This window comes from Lissotriton vulgaris, chromosome 12 (assembly GCF_964263255.1).
Source record: "Lissotriton vulgaris chromosome 12, aLisVul1.2, whole genome shotgun sequence".
In the NCBI taxonomy this organism is placed as follows: Eukaryota; Metazoa; Chordata; class Amphibia; order Caudata; family Salamandridae; genus Lissotriton; species Lissotriton vulgaris.
Window position 1 is genome coordinate 254,866,189 of NC_141700.1, and position 22,780 is coordinate 254,888,968.

At 43.3% G+C, this 22,780-nt stretch overlaps 1 protein-coding gene across 4 annotated transcripts in view; it reads right to left on the reverse strand.

Annotated features, from left to right (window-relative positions):
- Positions 1-22,780, reverse strand: part of CCDC102A (coiled-coil domain containing 102A) — a 360,110-nt gene that overhangs the window by 76,036 nt on the left and 261,294 nt on the right. For all 4 annotated transcript variants that reach the window (XM_086947789.1, XM_086947790.1, XM_086947788.1 and 1 more), the window contains exon 6: positions 14,749-14,958. In XM_086947789.1, coding sequence (XP_086803915.1) covers positions 14,749-14,958 — 210 coding nt within the window. The remainder of the gene's footprint in view (positions 1-14,748; positions 14,959-22,780) is intronic.

Here is a 22,780-nt window from a genome sequence, read left to right on the forward strand (position 1 = left end):
ACGGTTGAGAGGAGGTGGAGGCTGAGGAAAATGATACCGCAGTTTCAGGCCTTGGGGTCTGAGGCATATCTACTGTTCCCAGCTAGATTAAAAGTGATCACAAGGGGTAGAGTTAGGATGTTCATGTCGGAAATTCAGGCTCAAGAGTTTATTCAGGAGTTAGGAAAGGAGAAGAAAAAGCAGGGTCCTGTCTGAATAAGGCTTGAATAGCAGTATAGGAGATGTATGGAAAAAGATGGGAGAGGGGCGCGACTAACGCACCCAGGAAGCGACCACACATAGGTCATTGCTGACCTATTTGCCTGTAGGGAGGGGGGTAGGGAGGGAATAGGAAGGGAGGGGGGGGAGGGGGGCAGAAAAACAAGTGAGATGTATAGTTTGGACATGTTCTTTAGCACACATTTATTGCATTTATAGTTTGTTCTATGTATTTTTGCAAGTAGAGAAGGGAGAAGAATGGTGGGAATGGAGGGAGAAGAATTTAAAGATGTATTTGGGATACAAGGAAGGGCCTTCGCTAAAAAAGAGCAATGACATGTAAAGTAGTTTCCATAAATGTGTGTGGACTAAATGATCCAAGGAAAAGGGCAAATGTAGCAGCATATATTAGAACATTACAAGTAGACCTGATATGCCTACAAGAAACGCATATTGAGGAGAAACAGATATATCTGATGAATCAATTGGGTCTTGATGTTCTCGCAGCTAGCAGGCAAGGGACTAGGACAAGAGGAGTTGCAATTCTTGGGAAAAGAAGGGAGGTGACTGTAAAAAGAAAGAAGGAGGACAAATGGGGGAGATGGGTCATAGCTGAATTATGTTTTAAAAACTTCAGGCTAACATTGGTGACTGTATATGGCTCCACCTAGGAAAATCCGGAAATATGGCAATTTATAGATACGGAACTAGCAAAATGGCCCGAACCCGTCGTTTGCTGTGGTGATTTTAACCTACATGACCCTATAAGCTCATTTATGGGTATAGGAGGGATATATAGTGGTAGGAAGAAGAAGGTAAATAGGGCCATCACTAATATGGTGTATAATAATCTTTTGGCGGATCCATGGCTGATGCAACATCCAGTGGCAGATAGTAGCACCTTTTACTCAGCACCCCATCAGGTCTTGGTAAGATTAGATTATTTCCTAGTCTCAAAATCTTTGGTTAAGGAGACACTGATTGAAAAACAACCAAGGATTATCTCTGATCATAGCCCACTTATTTTAACAATTAAGTTGCCGCAAGTGACCCCAAAAAGATCAACATGGACTTTTGAGAGGGGCCTCCTTCAGGATGCAGAATATAGGAAGCATATGGAGGGATGGATTAGGGTTTTTTGGGAGATCAACCATGGCACCGCTTCTATAGGACAGACATGGGATTGCTTCAAAGCAGGGGTGAGAGGAGAAACCCTGTCTTATGTAGTGGCAAGACGGAAGAAGGAGAGATTGAGGAATGAGGCTATCCGACAGAAGCTGTATATAGAGGAAGGGAAGTTAGCAGCTGCCATAGAATCTAAAGCTAGCCTGGAACAGGTATTAATAAACTTGTTTGTATTGAAGGCAGAAGCGGTAGAAAGTATGTCCAGAAGGTTGGCTGAAAAATATATGGCTAAAAAAGGAGAGGCGTATGAGTGCAGTGAAAAAGTAGGGCATATACTAGCTGTCAAGGTTAGACAACAGAGGGCAGCTGCAGAGATAAAGGAAATATTGGACCCATTGGATAATATTGTTACAGAACCGGACAAGATAAGGGATGTCTTCAGAGTTTTCTATGAAAAACTATATACACAGGAAAGTTCAGGGGGAGCAGTGGACATTAATAATTACTTTAAGGATCTAGTCACAACACCTCTTACAGTAGAAGAAAGGGAAATTTTAGAATCTACCCTGGGGCTAGAGGAATTCAACGATGCACTAAGTACTTTACCGTCAGGAAAGGCATCTGGACCTGATCAAATTCCGATTGAGTTTTACAAGGTATTTAGAGAGGGCTTATTGGTCTATATGTTTGAGGTTATGCTGTATGTACAACAAGGGGGGCAGGCACCGGACTCATGGGGAGGGGCAGATATAATTGTTATCGCTAAAAAAGGGAAGCCCCTAACTCTCCCTGGATCCTACAGGCCAATTACCCTAATGAACTCAGATGTGAAGGTATACTCGAAGATGTTGGCAAAAAGACTTGCAGGGTGTATAGAACATCTGGTGAGCCCAGCGCAGCATGGCTTCATACCCGGGAGGGGTACTACACAGCATATCAGGACTGTCATCACTATGTTTGACGCGGCAGAAGTGGCAGGCGACCCTATTTCTGCTCTCTTCTTAGACGCCGAGAAGGCATTTGATAGGGTCGCCTGGGATTATCTATGGGAAGTCATGAAGTGGTGTGGTATTGGGCCAGGGTTTATACAGGCTATACAGGCTCTATATAGAAACCCGGTCGCAAAAATAAGAGTAAATGGAGGGCATTCAGACCTAGTACATATACAAAGAGGGACCAGACAGGGCTGTCCGTCTTCTCCATTACTTTTTGCCTTGTACATAGAGCCACTACTTCGTAAATTAGAGAGAAACCCTGAGATTCAGACTATGACAATAAATGGCAGTACCGTGAAAACCCTCGCTTATGCGGATGATGTTGCTATACTGACTCCCAACCCAGATATGGCTATGATAGGTATAGAAGCAGAGGCACAGGAATTTGGACTGGTTTCAGGCTACAGTCTAAACAAAACAAAGACCCAAATAATCTTGAATAGGTTTGCAGTTAGCCAGGATACTAGGGTGGTCAACAGTGCAATATACTTAGGGATCGATATTTCTGCAAATTTGGAGGAGGTAGTCGAGTGTAATATCAAGCCTTTGATTGGGAAGGTAAAAAGTGATCTGGAAAGGATAAACAATCTGCACCTTTCACTGGTTGGCTGCACGAATGTGTTAAAAATGATGGTCTTACCCAAATTTTTGTATTTATTTAGGTCAATACCTTTAATTTTCGAGAATAAATGGTTTAGTATGTTGGAGAATGTAGTTAATAGATTTATATGGGCCCAAGGAAAAACTCGTAGGGCTTATAAATTTATTACGTTGCCAAGAGATAGAGGGGGCTGGGGCGCACCAGACTTTAGGATGTACTATTTGGCTTCGGCTCTCCAGTATATCCAGGGATTGATAGGGGGAGGAGGAGGGTCATCAAAGGCTATCAATATGTCTGTGGAAGCTTACACAGCGGTACTAGGAGAGAATACTGAGAATTGCTTTCTCTATTTCACTGATTTGGGTCAGCTTAGAAGACAGACGTATAAGACACTTAGGGCGGCACTCAAAGTATGGAGTATGTTTTTGAAGAAAACGGGTATGGGCAGGTTTAATAGATACACCAAAGTTTATAAAAATAAATCCTTCCCTGAAGATATTTTTTCTGATCATATAATGGCTGGTTTGGAAGTTAAAGGGATACATCAAATTGGGGACTTGATGAACTCTGAGATTATGGTACAATTTGAGGATTTGGTGAATATATATAACATAAATAGAAGAGATTTTTTTAAATATCTTCAGATAAGGAGTTTTTTAAGAAACAAGCAAGGGGGGCCATTGGGTTTTCAACCTTATGAGTTGATGGAAGGGATAATTGCGGGAGAGGAATACTCCATTAGGTTAATATATGCTGCCTTGGCAAAAAATAGACCAGACGATTTAGATAAGCATAGGGCTAAATGGGAGGAGAGGATAGAGGTTAACTCGGAAGTTTTTAACGAATCCCTAGAGTTAGGTCGGACCATGCTTTGTTCTGCCCCCTTGCAATCCCAACATTATAAAACCTTGTTTTCATTGTATTATACTCCAGCTAGAATTGCGAAGTGGGGGGGTTTAGAGGGCACTACATGTCCTAGATGCAACTCCATAGAGGCTGATATTGTCCATATGTTTGCTACATGTCCACAGTTACATACATTAATTAAGGACATTGAACGTTTCTTAGTTAATACATTAAGGATACAGATAACCTTTTCAGTAAGTTTAATTATGTTGGGGGTTGATGGGGGAAATTCACAAACGGACTCGGGCGACGCAATGTTTTTGTTTATGGCAGCTGCTGTCTTCAGATTAATGTTAGCCAGAGTATGGCTAGATAAGAGCCCTCCATCCATGCAAACATGGTTAGCAAACCTCATTGCTATATACAATCTTGAGAAACATATTTATGCTAGAAAAGGCAAGGTTGGGAGAACTCGGGGCCTCAAGATTTGGGGACCACTGGAGAAATGGAGGGCAGGAATAGGTTGATAGAATGTAAATTGTTAAAATGCCAAAATATGATATGCCCATGTTTTGGCTCCCTTCAATGAAATGTATACGTGTTTCTTTTTTTTTCTCTCTTCTTCTTCTTTGTTTTTTTTTTTGCATTTTTCTCTGGTTCTTTCGATTAAGGATTTTCTTTGATATTGTTAGATGAACAAATGTAAGATGAGAAAAGCTTGTTTATTTTTCGCTACTTTAAATGTGTGCTTTGTTCTTTGAAAGGTAAAATAAAAAAATATTTAAAAAAAAAAAAAAGGAATCTGGGCGCTGTAGTGATCCAGAAGGGGAGCACCTTGAACTGGCAATGCTGACCACATATTACAAACCTCATATACCAGTGATGTGTCGGGTGAAGGGGTATATGAAGGTAAGCGTCCTTGAGATCGAGTGTGGCCATGAAGTCGGCTTTTTGAAATAGCAGGGTAACATTTTGAAGAGTAACCATGTGAAAGTGCTCTGAGAGAATGTACAGGTTTAGAGGTCTGAGATCCAATATTGGTCTCAGGAACCTGTCTTTATTTGGAATAAGGAGGTATAGTGAATAGACTCCTGTGCCCTGTTGGTGGAGTGAAATGGGTTCCATAGCTCCTTTTTTGAGGAGTGTTTGTACTTCTTCCCTGAGCAACCTTTGATGTGGGGAAAGTCTGTATTTGCGAGGTGGAATGTTGGGAGTTGTGGAAGTGAGCTCCAAACAATAACCATGTTGAATATCCAACACCCACTGGTCGGAGATGATATTCCGCCAGGCGGGTAAGAACCCTTGAAAGCGACCCTCAACAGGTGTTGTGTGATAGAGGGGAATTAGAGCTAAGTCAGAATTTGATGCTCATGGCTGATGACTTGGTGAATCCTCCATTGCCTCTTCCTTTCGAGTTGTTACCCTTTTATGAACCTCAGTAGTATCCTCTAGCTGAGGTGGTTTGTGTTTATGGCCGCTGGTATGAGGTGGTGATCTCGGGAGAGGTAGTTTTGGACCCCCCACTGTAGGATGAGCAGTGAAAGGAGCATCGATGGGAGGGGGTCTGCAATGCTCCCATGGCTTACACTGTTTCAGTGTCTATTTATTTTTTCTAATTGTGTCTCTACTTTAGGGCCAAACAAATGTTCCCCATTGAATGGGAGGGTCAGTAGATTTTGTTATACCTCAGATTTGAACCACAAGACCTGAAGCCAAGCATGTCTGCATAGTAAAACACTGGAGTTTTTTTCCCACTAGATGCAGTATCTGCAGCATCAAGGGCACAAAGAATAGTTGTGCTGAAAATTAACTTTCATTCAGAGGCTACTTGAAAGGCTCGTTTTTTGTGCTCGTCTGATGGTTATTGGAGAAGTGCCTCCATTTTGTCCCAATGGGCTCTATCATATCTAGCAAGAAGGTCGATATAATTTGTGATACACCAGTGATTGGTGGATTGTGTGGCTACCCCCTTTCTTGCGGCATTAATTTTCTTGCTCTCCTCATCTGGTAGAGGGGCTTCACCAGACGTTCGTGAATTGGCTTTTTTTATGTGCGGTTGCTACCACTAAAGAGTCTGGCAGGAGTTGACCTAGTATGTATAGTGGGTCATTGGGGTACACTTTATATTTTTAGTCTAACCTTCGTGTTATCACCCTAGAACTCCCAGGGTCATTGAATAGGTCAGGGGTGTGACAGAGCATGCCCTTTAGCATGGGTAGGTATTGTGCAGAACGTTGTGTAAAGGAAAGTGTCTAAAATAGGAATTCTTCCTCTAGGGGCTTATTGAATAGTTGCACCTTCTGGAAGGTGGCAGTCTTACCAATCAAGTTGTGATATTTAGTAGTGCCATCTGGGGGGGGGGGGTTGCAGTGTACAAATCAGGGTCTGTGTCAACTGGTGGGTCAGTGTCATAAGTATTTCATGGGTCATCTTGTGGTGGGATGTAAAAAGTGTCCCCATCATCTTCACCCATGTAAGAATGAGTTGACCCTTCCAGTGAATATGATACAGGGGCAGCTGGTGAAGCAGGTGGTAAGGGTGAATGATGTGCCATCTGTATAGGTGGTGGGCTAATGTGTAGCGAACTTGTGGCCTTGTCAGTCTTCTTTCTCTGTTTGGGAGGAGAAGGAAAGTCCAAGGCCTCTTCAAAAGACAGCTGTCTTTTGGAGGGTTGAGCACCAGTGTATGAAGGTCAAGTGATTAACCAGCCTGTGTCTGGATGGTTCAGACAATGTTTCTGCCAAGAGTATATATCTTCGTGCAGTCTTTGAAGCAGGGGTTCCATGGTGCCCGATCCATGTATATGTTTGCTGAGCACTGACCTTCTTGGCTCTGATGCCGGAAGACTTCACCTATACTGGGGCAGGTTTCAGTGCCAGCAGTGGCCGATAACACTGAACAGCAAGCCCTATGCACACACTTGATGAGTAGAAATGGAAACAGTGTCCTGATGTAAGAATTCAAACTTGCAGAGAAACAGCAGTAATGTGCAATTTACTATACATAAGTGATTGAATGTCAATAAAGAAGTCTTGGTCTCCTTGCTTTATTCCAACACAGCATGTGAACAACCAGCCGACACGTGTTTCATCGCATCTTGCGAATCTTCAGGGCTTCATTGGTTGTGTATTGTACCGTATGGCCGCTCTTCCGGTGATACTTCCGACCCGGAAGGGTCCAAGACCATTCAAACGTTGTTGGGAAAAGAGGTATATCCGCTTGTAAGCGTAGTGCGCTGTTATGGGTTGCCCGGGGGAAGGTGTACTTCTCGTTCGCACTTCGAACGAGGAGACCCGGGAGAAGAGGAAAGCAGCAAGACGCCTACAGACACCGAGTCCGGAACAGGCTACGGAATCATTCCCAAAAATCGAGATACATCGAAATTTAAGACACAAAGTGATCGAGAAGTACACCTTCCCCCGGGCAACCCATAACAGCGCACTACGCTTACAAGCGGATATACCTCTTTTCCCAACAACGTTTGAATGGTCTTGGACCCTTCCGGGTCGGAAGTATCACCGGAAGAGCGGCCATTCGGTACAATACACAACCAATGAAGCCCTGAAGATTCGCAAGATGCGATGAAACACGTGTCGGCTGGTTGTTCACATGCTGTGTTGGAATAAAGCAAGGAGACCAAGACTTCTTTATTGACATTCAATCACTTATGTATAGTAAATTGCACATTACTGCTGTTTCTCTGCAAGTTTGAATTCTTACATCAGGACACTGTTTCCATTTCTACTCATCAAGTGTGTGCATAGGGCTTGCTGTTCAGTGTTATTGTGGATTGGTGAGCTTGCTCACTTCTCTTTGAGTGGTTATATGGTTATCCACTCGCCCAGTTGCACCACACTCTATTGGTCCTACAGTGCTTCTATACTGGCAGTGCGCCCGCTCTCTGACATCCTAAAAACCATCCTTCCCCTTTATCCAGCAGTGGCCGATGCCGGAAGTTTCAGCTTCAAAGCTCAACCCGTCTCCAAAGAGGAAGTGGTCAGCTTTGAAAGAGTTGGCTTTGATGATTTCTTCAGCGCCAAGCTAGGGCTGGGTGTGTCCATAGATGAAGGTCTGTGCCAACCATGACCAGAGGGCAGCGGTGGCACACCAATGTGTTTAGGTCGGTCTGGAATGGGAGGTGGAGCCTTTGTAGTGGTGTGCTGGGGTAGATGTTGAGGTGATGGGGGTATAGCACTCACAGCTGGTTGAGAATGAGGTAGATCTTGCATCTCAACTTTGGAGCCAGAGCTGTCATCAGGGGAGAAGGTCCCTTCATCCGAAGCCTGTGCGCGATGCTCTTCTTTGAGGTCCTCATGTCCGAAAAGGTCTGGTGTATCGCCCGTGCTCTTTGAGACATTTTGAGACGCCGTCCTCGATGCTCACGTAAAGTCTTCTTGAACTTAAAGGAGCGGTAAACTCTGGTGGAGATTGGTGCGAGGGTACTGGAGTGATACAGAGGACAGAAACAAAAGAGTGTCCATTTCATCTCTGAGCGGACATGGTGTGGGGGACAGTCTTAGGACTGAAGTAACACCTGGAAGGGAGAGGGTCCATGCTGGCTGTGGTCGATGAGTCGCCCCAGCGAAATTACAGTTGTCAAACCAAAGACAGAGAGTGCACCGCAATCGATAGAAATACTGAATGAAAGCAGGTATGAATCAAGAAAAGTGCTGCACGAGGACTTGAAAACAAATAGTTTCTTACCGGTTGGTGTAGTTTTACAGCTTGAAGAACTTTCTGGATTCACTATGCTGTGCATTTTTCCACCATTTAGTGGTTGGGATGGAATTGTAGTATTTCTTCTCTTTTTTTTTTGCTGTTGGTGGGCGTCGATGACGTAGTACCATTTGGTGCCCTTCTGTTACGTCGACGACCTTCCTCCGGAAGCACCCATCTTTGGTAGTCTTCTTCTGACTTTTGTTTTTATGTGTCTTTTCTCTATTCTCTCCTCCTTATAGTTCTCTTCCTTGGCGGAGGAGAGTGGGTTCGCTAGTGAATCCAGAACATTCTTCAAGCTATTCGTTTTACAGCTTAATCTTTTCTGCATTCACTATGCCGTGCATAGACTTTGTAGCAGCTTGCTTGTCTTGTGGTGGCTGGGTGGAAGATGACCTTTGGTTTGTAAATAGATGCTGTAAGTCCTTTTGTCCTACTTGTGCTTCCTTGTTCATTTGAATGTCCACACAGTAATGTTTGGTGAATGTGTGTACAGAAGAGCATGTTGCAGCCATTCAAATCTCTTCGATTGGAGTGTTAGCAAGAAATGCAATAGTTGCTCCTTTCTTCTTTGTTGAATGCACCAGTGGCGCCCCTTGTAAAGTGTATCCTGCTTGTTTGGGGCACAATTGTATTGCTTGTGCTATCCACTTTGCGATGGGGCTCTTGGTTACTGGTCTTTCCAGAAAAGCTTTTGCGAAGGATACAAACAACTGTTTAGTTTTTCTGTATTCTTTAGTTTTTTCCACGTGATACATGACCGCTCTTCTTGCGTCAAGTGTGTGCAAAGCTCTTTCCGATTTGTTCTTAGAGTTTTGAAAGAAACTTGGTATTTATATACTCCGATTTATGTGAAATCTTGACACCACCTTTGCATTAATTGCGGATCTGTCCCCTTACTTTGAGATTGCCCATGCGTGCTCCCCATCCTACTAGGGACGCATCTATTGCTAAGGTCATTGTTGGAGTTGGAGGTGTGCAAAGTCTTCCCTGTGCTATGTGTACTTCGTTCCACCATGCTATCGTCTGATGAACTCTGTTGGTGACAACCACTAGATCCTCCCAACTCCCTGTAGCCTGTGACCATTGTGTCTGGAGCCATCCTTGAAATGGTCTCATGTGTAGACGAATGTTGGAAACTAAATGAGTGCATGAGACCATCATTCCAAGTAATTTCTTCACTGTCCTCACTGTCCGATGATGCCCCTTCTGGTATAGATGAGTCTCCTTCAATAGAGCTGATCTCCTTTTCTTGCTGGGAAATGCTTTCCCTAACATAGTGTTTATCTTTGCGCCCAAGAACACCTTCTTGCATTCCGGTTCTATTGATGATTTTTCCCAGTGTATGGAGAAACCCAGCTGAACTAGTGTCTCTATCACTTTTTGTATATGCTATTTGCATAGGCTGTATGAGTTTGCTCTTATTAACTAGTCGTCTAAGTAGGGGTAAACATGAATTCCTTGCCTTCTGAGATGTGCTGCTACTGCTGCCAGGCGCTTGGGGAACACCCTTGGTGCTGATTTTAGACTATTATTAGAAGAGAGAGGAACCCCTTGAGTTGGTCAAGGGAAGTGGGGTATTAGACCCAAAAGTAAAGCTGGTTCCCTTGAGAAATATACAGAATAAGCTAAGACTTAGCTTTTAGACTGAAAGCAAGTACTTTGAATTGGTAGTGTTGTTTGTTCACGACAAATCTTAACATTGTTTTGTGTTTTCGGTTTATTGGGATGTGTAAATGCGCATCCTTTTAAAGTCTATTGTTGCCATGTAATCTCCCTTTTCCAACTGAGGTAAAACCTCTTGCAGTGTAGTCATCTTGAATCTTTGCGCCTTTATAAACTTGTTTAGAAACCTTAGGTCTAATATTGGCCGTAATGTTATATCCACCTTGGGAATTAGGAAGTATGTTGAATATACTCTGTTGTTCTTTTCTCTGTGCGGTACATGTCCTATTGCATGTTTTTCCTGAAGTTCTTTCACCTTTTTGACTAGGTAAGATAATTCTTCTTTTGAATGTCTGCTGTGCTTTGGCCTCCTGTGTGGAGGTTGTTTTGTTAACTATACAGTAACCGTACTGTATTATGTTTAGAATCCACTTGTCTGTGGTTATTTCTTTCCATTTTTGTTGGTAAAGTCCTAGTCTGCCTCCTCCTGGAGTGGTATGTTGGAGGAACTGTAAACTGGGTTTCTCTTGTTTTGGTAACTGCTTCTTTTTTGTGCGTACTCTCACTGCTGTTGTTTGAGAGTGTACCTCCTTGTGAGTGCACCACCTTGTGAGTGCAGTCACTGGTAGAGGTTTGTGTAGTAATCCGAGATGACACCAGTATGATGTAGTCAATGTAGGTTGATTGTAGTAAAGATAATGCAGGTAAATAGTCCATCAAGGTCTTAGATAAGTCCCATCACAGTCCTACCGGGAGCAGCCTGCTAGCTGCTCAGCCCCATCCATCCAACTGTCACTCTCTCTCAGTCACTCAAACCTTCCACACATACTCAACACACACTCAACGTTCCATTTAGAACACACACACAGGCTGAGCAGCTAGGGAGAAGAATAACATGAGATATGTAGTAAGAGGAGAATACTACAGTTTGTTGTCCACCTCTTTGTGGCTGGCCTCTGCTACGGATGCCCCATTGAAAGGATCCCCTTCCTTGATATGGCCAGCTTTGTTGCTGTCCCTGTTGTGTGCCCTGGTTTCCAGCTTGGTATGTCTGCTGCTAACCTTGATGTGAGGTAGTAGGTTGGTGTGTACCTCTTCCAGCTGGTCTTCTTGATGGTGTGCTTCTAAGCATGCCTCTGAACTGCAGAGCCCCCATGTATCTTGCGGTTTCGGTATTCTTCTTTAGTCGATTTAACTTTTCATCAACCACCGTTCCAAACAATTATTCTCCATTGAATGGTGAATTAATGATTTGGCTTTGCCCTGCTCGCTTTAAGCCTGAGATTCTAAGCCATGCGCTCCTCCTTTCCATATGTCACTCATCATTTGCCTGCTAGACATTTAAGCAGCAACACGGGCTGATATTAAACATGTATTAGCAATGTTTTTTCCCTCTTCCACCAGGTGGCTAGCTCTTTTCTGGAATTGTTCTGGTAGGTTTTGCAACAGTTCTCCTACCTCCTCCCAATGTTGGTACGCATGCCTGTATAGCAATGAATTTTAATTTGCTAAGTGCCACTGATTAGCTGCGTTTCTCTCCACCTTCCTTCCTACGAGGTCCATCGTCTTGCTTTCCTTGTCTGGAGGTGGTCCTAGTGTAGCAAGTACATTTGCTCTTTTTCTTGCAGTTGAGGCAATGATAGAGTCAGCTGGCACTGATCCCCTGATGTTTTATAGGGTCTTTAGAGGAGTGTTTATACTTTTTCTCTGCCCTTGGTGTTATAGCCAGGCTCTTTGAATGCCTCTTTCCCCTGCTCTAAGATACTAGGCAGCATTGATAGGAATTGATTTGTTGATTGTGTAGGCATCAGTGTCTCTAATAAAAAAAGAGGACTGAGGTTTTTTTTTCCTTGAGCTGAACCCCATACATTTCTGAAGCCTTTTTAATCACCTGATTATGCATGCCAATGTCATCTGGAAGTGATGGCCTCGAAGGATAGGATTCCACCGCCTCCTCAGGTGATTCAGTGCAGAGATCTTGCCATTGGAGCTCTCGATTCTTTGAGTTCGATGATTCTGCGTATACTTGATCATCTTCTTCTACGTCTTCCCCGAAGAAGAATGAACCTTCCTCTTCTTCTTCGATCTGTTCGGGGGTTCTTGGCGTTATTGGTTCTTCTGCAACCTTTTCGGCTTCAGTTTCCCTTGTTTTCTGTGGTATCCTGAATTGCTTCAAGCTTTTTTTCGAAGTCTTTTTGCATTGAAGGATATTCGCCATTTCGTCATCGAGCCTTCTTCTCTTTTTCTCAATCTCAGCCTTGTGTGTTGTGGGGTCGAGAATTTCCGTTTTCCGGCTGACGACGCCGAACCGTTCGTCGAGGTTTGTTTCGGTCTCTCTTTCTTCGACACTGAGGCGTCCTTTTCCAGCCTGTCTTTCGACGTCTTAGTTTTTTCAAAGACCTTGGCTGTTCCGGAGTCCTTATCCAAGGATCCTACGGTCTGTTTTTGTTCGGATGCAGTTACGGTCGCCGAATCCTTCGACGCTGAGGATCACTTTGGAGGTCTAGAGTCAGATTTTTTTAGACTTCTAGTTTTTTCAAGGTCAAAGACTCTCTTACCTCCTTCGAAGCCATCTTCTCAGCTTCCACGACTAAGACTTCTCTTTCCTCGTCAACTTCTGGTCCTTCGGCGACGTTATCTTCCTCCTCACTGGGGAGGTCCAGGTCTCGCAGTGATGGCGGTGGTCCTTGGCCATGCAGGTTGTAATTGGCTCGTCGCTGCCTTTTTTCTTACCCTCATCGTCTTCGGGGTGAAGACTGAGCAGGCGCTACAGTCGTTGCTTTGATGACCAGCGGCAGGCACAGGTTACAACGGGGTGCTGATCCTTTTGTGCGTATTTGTGGTGGCATTTCTTATAGAACTTGAACGGTGTCTTGTCCATTACCGTGCCCAGGGAGCCCCCTGTATGTGCATTCTCCCATTGCAAGTGAAATTTTAGATTTCTTCCCCTCGTCGAACTGCGGTCATCTTAGGTTTAAAGTTGAAAGTGGAGGATACTGTTCTACCGATTTTTCTCTGATTTTCCACGATTTTTCTCTCCAATCTTGGGAGCTTCCCCGTATCGATCCATACCCAACGGCGAAAAAAAAAAAGAATCTGAAGATGGCTACCAAAGGTGGGAGGTTCCGGAGGAAACCAGTTGACGTCATAGAAGGGCGCCAAATGGTACTACGTCGTCGACGCCCACCAACAGCAACAAAACAAAAAAGAAGAAATACTACATTCCAGGCCCAACCACTAGATGGCAGAATAATGCACAGCATAGTGAATCCAGAAAAGATTCAAGCTGTAAAACCAAACATATCTACAAAATGTATTGACACTAATGGCACAAATGAGGAGTTCCTAAAATACCATTTGACTGTCCAGTTGAAACAGAGAAAAACTAATAGCATTTAAAACTGACCAGCAGAATCGCCTAGATCGTACATTTAGATATATTTTTTACTGAGAAAGCTTAAGAAGGTACAAAGGCCACACTGAAAGTATCAAAGAGGAACTCTTGTGACCACATTTGTGTATGATGAGGCTCATGTGATCGCTCATTTGACATTCCTCTTGATCCATCCAGAAGCTCCACAAAGCATTGCCAGTCCCTTTCAACAGGCTATTTTTTGTATAAGAAGCCTTGTCATCACAATGAGCTCCGTAACTCCTTCCTTGCAGCGCAACTCTATCTGTGGCACAAGTGTTTTCTCATAAAAGCCTTCTACTCAAATATGGAGTTGTGTTTAATTGTGAATTTTCAGGTAAGAAGTGAAATGCATTTTAAGCTATCCCTTTGAATAGTTGGACTATTGAATTATACTTCCTCCTAGAGGGCTGTATGTTAATTATTCCTTAGAACCTGTATCCTCATTTCCAAAAGAATCAACTGATTTGATCATACTGGTTCATTCAACCTTGAAATGTAGGTCTTAATTACAAAAAATCATGAGATATTTGACCAATTTCTAATTAGCATCCCAGCACAGGAATTGGTTGTCTACATAACCTAGCTACCTGACTAGATTTTTATGGCACTTTTCTAATTCTGGATTACAGGCTTGCATCAATTATCAGAATCCCGGTAGTAAATTTAAGATGATGTTTGGAGGCTGGAATTTTCATAAATCCAAGACATGTTCTGGTCAGCTGAGCTTTGGTACCAAATGAATTAGAGAATTGGCCCGGGATACTAATTCTAACAAGCATTTGAAAGTATTAAAAAAGATCCAACCGGGAGAACAAAGGGTCCATGTTATTTATAATGTGAAAGCAAGAACATCCACTATTCTGTGTCCCACCCAAAGAGTGATCCACCATTAAAGAGATCTCAAAGCAACAGAGCTACATCTAATAGGTTTTCACATGTTATTACTCACACACAGAAGGTTCCAAAGTTTTGAAATGTTCATTCATATCCTTTGCAAATTTGTTTTTTGTCAGTTAGGACACCCTCCCCTCTAGAAAGCCTACCTTTCAGTAAGTTTATTCATTGGTCATGGCTTAGGTCTACCATGTCAGTCATTTTCCCCATATTCCCAGCTCTCCGGGTGATGCTTTCTCCCATTGCCCTGGGGGCGGGTTCGTAAATGCAGGGCTTCATGGGTTACCACTCACCTTGTTCTTCTCAAAGAGCTCAGTCTGTATTGTCTTGAGGTCTGTGTCCAATGCACTAGCGGTCTGACGGCGTTTCCGTGCCAGCACCTCCTCCAAGTCCTCTATCTGGGCACGAAGTTTCTTGTTTTCTCGCTCCAAGTTTAACTTCTCTGTCTCTAGCCGCTCACGCTTACCCCATTCTGCTGCATTCTCTGCTTGAAGCCGCTCCATCTGTGCAGAAAGAAAGAGGCCTACTGCGTCATAGCAGGAAAACAAGCAATTACTGCTCAGAGGTGAACCCTATGTCTACCATGTTATTTTTCTTTCCTGACTGATTGGCAGTACTGACTGGCAGTAGGTAGAGTTAAAACTACATACTCAGGGTATCGCAAAGGTTGGTGTGAAACTTGCCAGCGAAGGGCTCATTTGATTGTTTGGTGTGATACATCAACTATTTTGAGACCCTTGTCTTTATTTTGGTTGGATTCCATCTTGGGTGGAGATAGACCCTTGCAATACATTAGGCAGAGCTAGACCTGCTTCATGCATCAGCCAAAGCACAGCCATGCACTGACTTTCAATTACAGAGCACACTAAGATAACCACACTCTTCCTTCACTCAGGAATCTTAGCTCATTCTACGACAATATTTTCCCAGCACCATGCACTACTTAACCCAGTCATGAGAGCCAACCCTTCATATCCAAGTGAGCCAAGTCATACTCAAGACAGTATTATCAGAGTCTGACAGTGCATGCCCGAAGGCATTATTCAGCATGCAACGCCGTTTAGTTGTTTTTTAACATCTCTCTTTATTCTTTTAAAAAATAGAGTAGTGCAAATCAAAGGCAACATCCTTGGAAGAGATAATCATTCAGATATCAATTGTGCTACAGTTTAGAAGTCATGGTCCATATTGTCACTATCAGTATGTTTGCAATCACCAATTGAAACCTCATTTCTTCCGAAAACACCCTTCTCCCCACTTTCTCAATAAAACTTATTTTGCTCAAGAGACCCACTGCCTATATTGGCCGCATCCTCACCCAAAGCTAAAGATTCAACCCGGATCACCAAGGGGAATCATCTCCCTGCTTGTCTGACAAAGACCAAAACAAATTGGCACAATCTCCTATGGCTTCCTAGGCCCTCTTATCCTTTCTCACCACCCTCATGTGTGATTCCTATGCCAACGCCTATTCAGTCATAGCTCTTCTCCATAACCTTACCATGGATGCCTGGAAGCAGAGCTAGTGTAAAGCACTTCGTTAGGACCAGTTCCAATATTCCAAATTTATGTAGAATCTTACAGTTCTTGGGCCTCTGCAAAATCCTCACCAGACAGTGTTTAACCAAGATCATTATCGTGATACCGGTCAGTTGCTGCATTTTTATCTCTACATCCTGCAAAAGTTTAGTTACTGCGCCGCAGTACTATGTCATGTAGGTGAATGAGGCATCTAGTGTACCACATCTCAGGCAAGCGGAAGATCTCTCAGAATGTATGTTGTTAGGTTTTAAGGGAGTTAGGTTTTAAGGGAGTTAAGTATGTATGGTGGAGGTAAAATACAACATCATTTAGTTGGTGCTAGATTCTCTTAACTTTGTTTTTCAAACCGTGCATACCTGTTACGATACACAGCCTCCTTCTTTCTTGCGCTCTAAACCCATAGCCTATCTTCACCGATTACCTTAGCCTACAGGAGCATTACAGAAACAAGAACAGATTTAATGCAAATCTGATGGTGCCTCTGAACTTGATGTCTTGTACCAACGCACAACCCATGCCAAAAGGGTTGGCACTCACAGCATAAGAAATTGCACAAATTCTCAAAGATTTTAAAAGAAATCCATCAAACAAAGGCTGTGGATAATGTCCTGAGTACTGTCATAGAAATGTCATGCAGAACCTTAATAGGCCATGGAGAACTCTCATCCCTGGGGCACTAGGGCAGTAGTGGCTGGGACTTTGCTGGATTTGATGTTAGTGGTGCGGTCTTCCCCAACTTCTCTACTAATAAACCACTGGTGAAGAAGACCTGTGTTGTGTTTCTGTAGCCTGGGAACAGGACGACATACGCCTTAACACAAATCCAGCCCAACTGCCCACTTCCTTTAATTGCTGCCATCAGGTTACACATTGTAGCTCGGCACAAAACACAGTGTAGCCCCCTGCTGCCATGAATCCGATCCATAAAGATGAACTAGTCCAAACACAGCTCATGCCTCATCCAGTAAAACAAACTTTCTTGAAGGGCTAATCTAAATAGGTGTACTGCAGGCTCCCAATATTACCAGTATTAAAAAAACCTGCGGGTGTGTATGATCCGGCCCATAATACCTTTGAAATCACACTAAATTAACTAACAGCACAATAGTGACTACATACTCTCAGAGAATCAATTACATTTATTAAGTCTTTCACTTGTTCTTACACTTCTTTAGGCCTGTTTATATATAATTTGAAACTTTTTAAATTTTTACAACATTTTACGTGTTGCTAGTAGTTATATTTGCATCTTAAAAGTAGAACAAGAACCGGGTTTTAACAAATGAAGTTTCATAATTTCATAAACTTTAAAACGTATTTTCAATAAACTGGTTTGTTTTGTATACTACTAATTATTAGGATAATATAGCAACTGGCTGCCATGAACGTGATTACATCCACCTTCTGATTATGCACAACCATCTGTTTGCATCTTTTTGAAAAAAAATGATAATTTCTAATTACTTTATAATCTTCATTAACTTAAAAATGTGAAAAGGGGGAGAAAAAAAGTGTTAAAAAGAAAATGTAATTAACTGCTTGTGACATCGTTGTTGACCTACACTAATTGTTACAAAAGAAAACATATTTGTGATAAGTAACCTTTATAACTCATTAAATTATTCTAGACGCTTAGTGAAGAAACAAGAAATACTAACTGGAATATTAATTATGTGTGCATTCTTTGTTGTCCTAGAGCCAATTGTGCGTTGATTAGTATGGAGAAAATGAATGAACAAATAACACATTTTCAGTCAAAAGCAAAGGATTCTGCCAAGCGTTCGCCTTCATGGTCCATCTAAATAATTCCCAGGTGCCTTTCATAAACCAACAAGTAGTCAACTTACCAACCACGTTTAAATAAATTATTTTCGGTGTACATTTAAAGGGTGGTCCTGTCCCTCTGGGGTGGTTGGTCAGAAAGTTGTTTTGAATAGAAGGCTGGGGTGTGTCTCGATAGGAAGTAGTGACATACATACGGGTGAGGCCTGCAAAGGCCGAGGTGTACAAAGGGAAATTAGGGGGGTAGAGCGAGAGGGAAAGACAGAAACGGAATTTGGTACAACTTGAACTGCACAATGAACACAGTTATCCTAATAGGCATAAGTCAGTTGATGCACAGTGGGAACATGCTTCCATTAGCGATCACAGGTGTTTTTGGGGGGGGGGGGGGGCGCGTAATGGGAGGAGAGGATTGGAGGTTGAGTAAATATTTATAGATCACTGTATTTAAACTTTGAAGACAACAATAGAAATGTATGAAACTTTTATGAAGGAGACATTGTAATATTTAGGTTCATTTGTAATTTATGTAAAAATATGCTTGCTGTACCCTTACTGTGTTATAGAGATACAAGTATGGGTAACACATGGATAGGATTCACAAAGAAAGGAAACTTTTGTCTTTGGTAATATGGTTTTGTAACATTTAAGAATTGAGAGTTTACTAATTTGTTTAAAAGGTACAAATGGTTACTGTCCAAATTAGGATCTAATGTAAACAAACAGTCCTACCAAATCCTGACCTACATACATCACAAAGTGTCGGGATCATTGTCGCGATTCCGATAATGAACTGCAAACTCTACTGCCCTTTGATCCGGACACTGTGATCGTATCCCCCTCTACGCAGGCAGGTCGGGAGCTCTTTAAGAAAACGCAGGAAGAAACTGTGGAGGCGTGGCCCGTGACGTCACTCAATACCAGCCTATCGGGAGAGGAGACTAGCAAAACAAGAAGGCCTCTAAGTTGTCATTCTCACGAACAAACACAATAATAAAACAAGTGGAACTCTGTTTCTATGTGGTTTTCTTTTATCTTCCATAAGGTCAAAAGCCCTCATACCTGACAAGTGGTGGAGAATGCGGGCACAGTCTCCATAGATACACATTGGAGATTCTCATGTACCAATTAAAGGAAGGCCAAACCAAATTAGAATAGGCCATTGAGAGAAGCACCAACCAGGCTGACTTGGACAGGGCGGCCTTTACCGCAGCCATACAGACTCAGGCAGACCATATGACCAAATTGGCAGAAGGGCAGAACCAACTTCTGATGGGCCTGGGACAAGGTAGAGGCCCTAACCCACCAGGTACAGTCGTTCTGCTTCAAAAATATGTACCTGGAGAAGAACCCATAGCTTACTTTCTGAACTTTGAAAGAGCAGCTAGAGCCAGTGGATGGCCCAGCGATCGCTGGCCTTTTTATTTGGCGCCACTGCTCACAGCAGAGGCTCAGGCAGCTTACCAGACAATTAACCGAGATGGCACAGCTGCTTACGGAGTTGTGAAACAATATATCCTAGAGGCCTCGAGATTGACAAAGAGGCACTCCGCCTCAGGTTCAGGCAAGAACGAGGAACTGTAAATGATACCCCCAAAACACTTTTTTACAAGATGAAGGACGCTGCTGATCGCAGGCTGAAGCCACAGGAGTCTAACCTAGAGGACGTTATGAACAAGATCTAGCTCGAGCAATATTTGGAAATCCTACCCTCTAATACTCAAAGGTGGCTTCAACAACACTCAAATCTCTCTGTTGATTAAGCCACCAAAATGGCTACCTCTTTTACTCGTGCCCAAGGCCGTGGTACCTCCAAAGAATCGGAGAGACCCCAGAAAGGATCCCTGTCCACAAGGTTTGAGAGGAAACCCGCTAAGAGCCACTCAGAATCTCTAAGGTCCAGACCTGAGAGACCTGATAATCATGTGGCTTCTAGCCCCCAGTGTTTTGAGTGTGGCGAATGGGGCCACATAGCCCGCTTTTGTAGGAAGAAACGAGAGAGGGCCGAGGACGAGCCTGTGGACGTCAGTTACGCTCCCCTATCGGTTCTATGTGCATAAGAAATGGGACCTATGTACTATGCAAGTCTTATGGTGGATAACAAGGAAATAAAAGCCCTCCTTGATTCAGGGTGCAAGCACTCAGTAGCCCCGGAGGATCTGGTCCCTATCTCCAACATCAAACCAGGGAAAACCGTTCGCATACGCTGTGTCCATGGGGGTGTTAGGGATTATATTGTAGCCCAATTATCGGTATGCACTTAGACAGGCACACAGACCACTATTACTGTAGGGGTTCTTCCATTCCTTCCTGAGCCATTGATTGTAGGGGTAGACAATCCCTGTTTTCCTTTCTTCTTAGCCAATGCCCATAAACCCGGAACTCCGTCAGAAAATCCTCATGACACCCTACTAACTGCAGAACCCTGGGCTATGGATAAGAATGTCAGGGAGGCCCAATTAAATTATACAACTCTTAAATATGCATGGCAGAGAGCACAGGGAACAAGGTAAAGCCAAAAGAGACGCTATCCTTCCTTTGAAGAGCGAAAAGGGCTCCTATATCGAATCGCCAGAGGAAGGGGCCGAACCCCAGTTATTAGTACCTACATGTTTTAGGGATCAAATCCTTTTTTATGCCCATTCCCATTTATTAGCAGGACATGTGGGGGCTGAGAAAACTAGTAAAGCAATCCTAGACCACTTCTACTGGCCTGGCATTTATCTACAGATAAAAAAGTATTTCTAGGAATGTGACAAATGTCAGAAAAGAAACCCATTCATCCCTCCAAAGGCTCCTTTATAGCCTCTACCCATTATAGGACGTTCCTTTGAACGTATTGAGATGGACTTAATAGGACCCCTTCCCAAGTCAGCTAAAGGACATCAATACATCCTTATGATCGTAGATTATGCTACCCGATACCCTGAAGGCCCTCCCTTAGGAGCAACCACTACCACAACCATATCACAGAAGCTGATCGAGGTATTTTCAAGAATGGGATTTCCAAAAGAAATAATTACGGACCAGGGCATGCATTTCGTGACCCGTCTCATGAAGGAGGTGTGCAAACAATTAGATATCAAACACATAAAAACATCAGTATACCATCCCCAAACAGACGGTCTGGTAGAGCGGTATAACGGTAATTTAAAACTCACGTTAAAAAAACTCTTGTCTGGGGATGGGAGAAATTGGGATCAGCTTCTTCCTCTGGCATTATTCGTTCTGCGAAGCACAGTTCAGTCCAGTTTGGGTGTCTCCCCATTTGAGCTCTTATTCGGGAGGCGACCACGTACCCTCCTAGAGATCACGAAAGAGAGTTGGGAAGAACAGGGTGTTTCTGAAGCCCAAACTCTACTAGATTACGCGAATGAGGTGAAAGTGAGACTTCACAAACTGAGAACTTTAGCCCAAGACAATATAGAAAGAGCACAAAGACAGCACAAACAACAATATGATAAAGGAACAAAGTTTAGGGTTTTTCAGGTTGGCGATTGGGTGTTGGTCCTCCTTCCTTACTCCTCACACAAACTAAGGAAAGAATGGCATTGTCCTTTTGAAATCATAAGAAAAATCGGAAAGACCACCTACCTACAACGTCTTTCCTCAAAAAAGACCAAAATGTATCATGTTAACATATTTAAAAAATGGTTTGGTACCACCCCCAAAAAGCCTTGTAACGTTTCCTTTGTTACCCAAACACAAAGCACGGTCAATGAGACCGTATGCAGTCCCGAATGAAATACAAAGGAGAAAGCAGAATTACAGGCTTTTCTCCTCTCGTTTTCTTTTTTTATTTCCAATCAACCTGGCAGAACCTCCATAACTACTCATTCAATACCTACCCCTGACGGTGTCATAGTTAAGCAAAAACCCTATCGGGTCCCGAGGCCTGTCGCATGGCATAACGGAGACAGGTGGAGGAAATGCTAGCAATGGGTGTAATAGTACCCTCCAGGAGCAACTGGTGTACACCAATCGTTCTTGTTCCAAACCCTGATGGAAGCACCCGTTTTTGTATTGATTTCATAGCTATAAACCGTATCTCTAAACAAGATGGGTATCCCCTTCCCAGAGTGGATGAGTTGATTGAGCGCCTGGGTGAGACTCGATATATATACACCATCGACCTCACCAAGCGCTACTGGCAGATTCCTCTCCACTCGGCAGACCAAGGAAAAACTGCGTTTTCAACTCCTGATGGCCTGTTTCATTTTACAGTGTTACCCTTCGGTCTTCATGGTGCGCCCGCTAGCTTTCAGAGACTTATGGACAACTTCCTAAAAAGCCACTCTGGTATTCGTCAGCCTATCTGGACGATATTGTTGTATTCAGCAAAACGTGGGAAGAACATCAGACCCACCTTCCAGCCATATTTTCTGAACTGAGGGCGCCAACCTTCACATTAACGCCAAGAAATCTAAACTTGCCTTTCAGAAGGTCAAATATCTAGGGTACTTGTTGGGAAAAGGACTCATTGAACCACAAACAGAAAAGGTGAGGGCCATCCAAGACACTCCGTTTCCCACTACAAAGAAAGAGATGAGGGCTTTCCTTGGCCTTGTCGGCTATTATAGGCGGTTCATTCCCCTGTTCTCTCAGACAGCTGCCCCCCTTACTGACCTACTCAAAAAGACCACTACAGCTAATTGCATCAAGAACCCCTCTGAACAAGAAATCCAGGCCTTCAGGGCTTCGAAGACTTCTTTAACCACATCACCTGTATTACTCACTCCGAATTTTCAAAAACCATTAATTCTTCAGACAGATGCCTCAGGGGTGGGGATAGGAGCAGTCCTTTCTCAACTAGATAACGAGGGGTTAGAACGCCCTATCCTGTATATCAGTGGAAAACTTTTCCCTAGAGAAACAGCGTATCCCACCATAGAGAAGGAATGTCTGGCCCTGAAGTGGAGTGTAGAAAAGCTCAGGTACTACTTAGAGGAAAGATCCTTTGTCTCGTATACCAACCATGCCCCTATTACCTGGCTCCAAAGG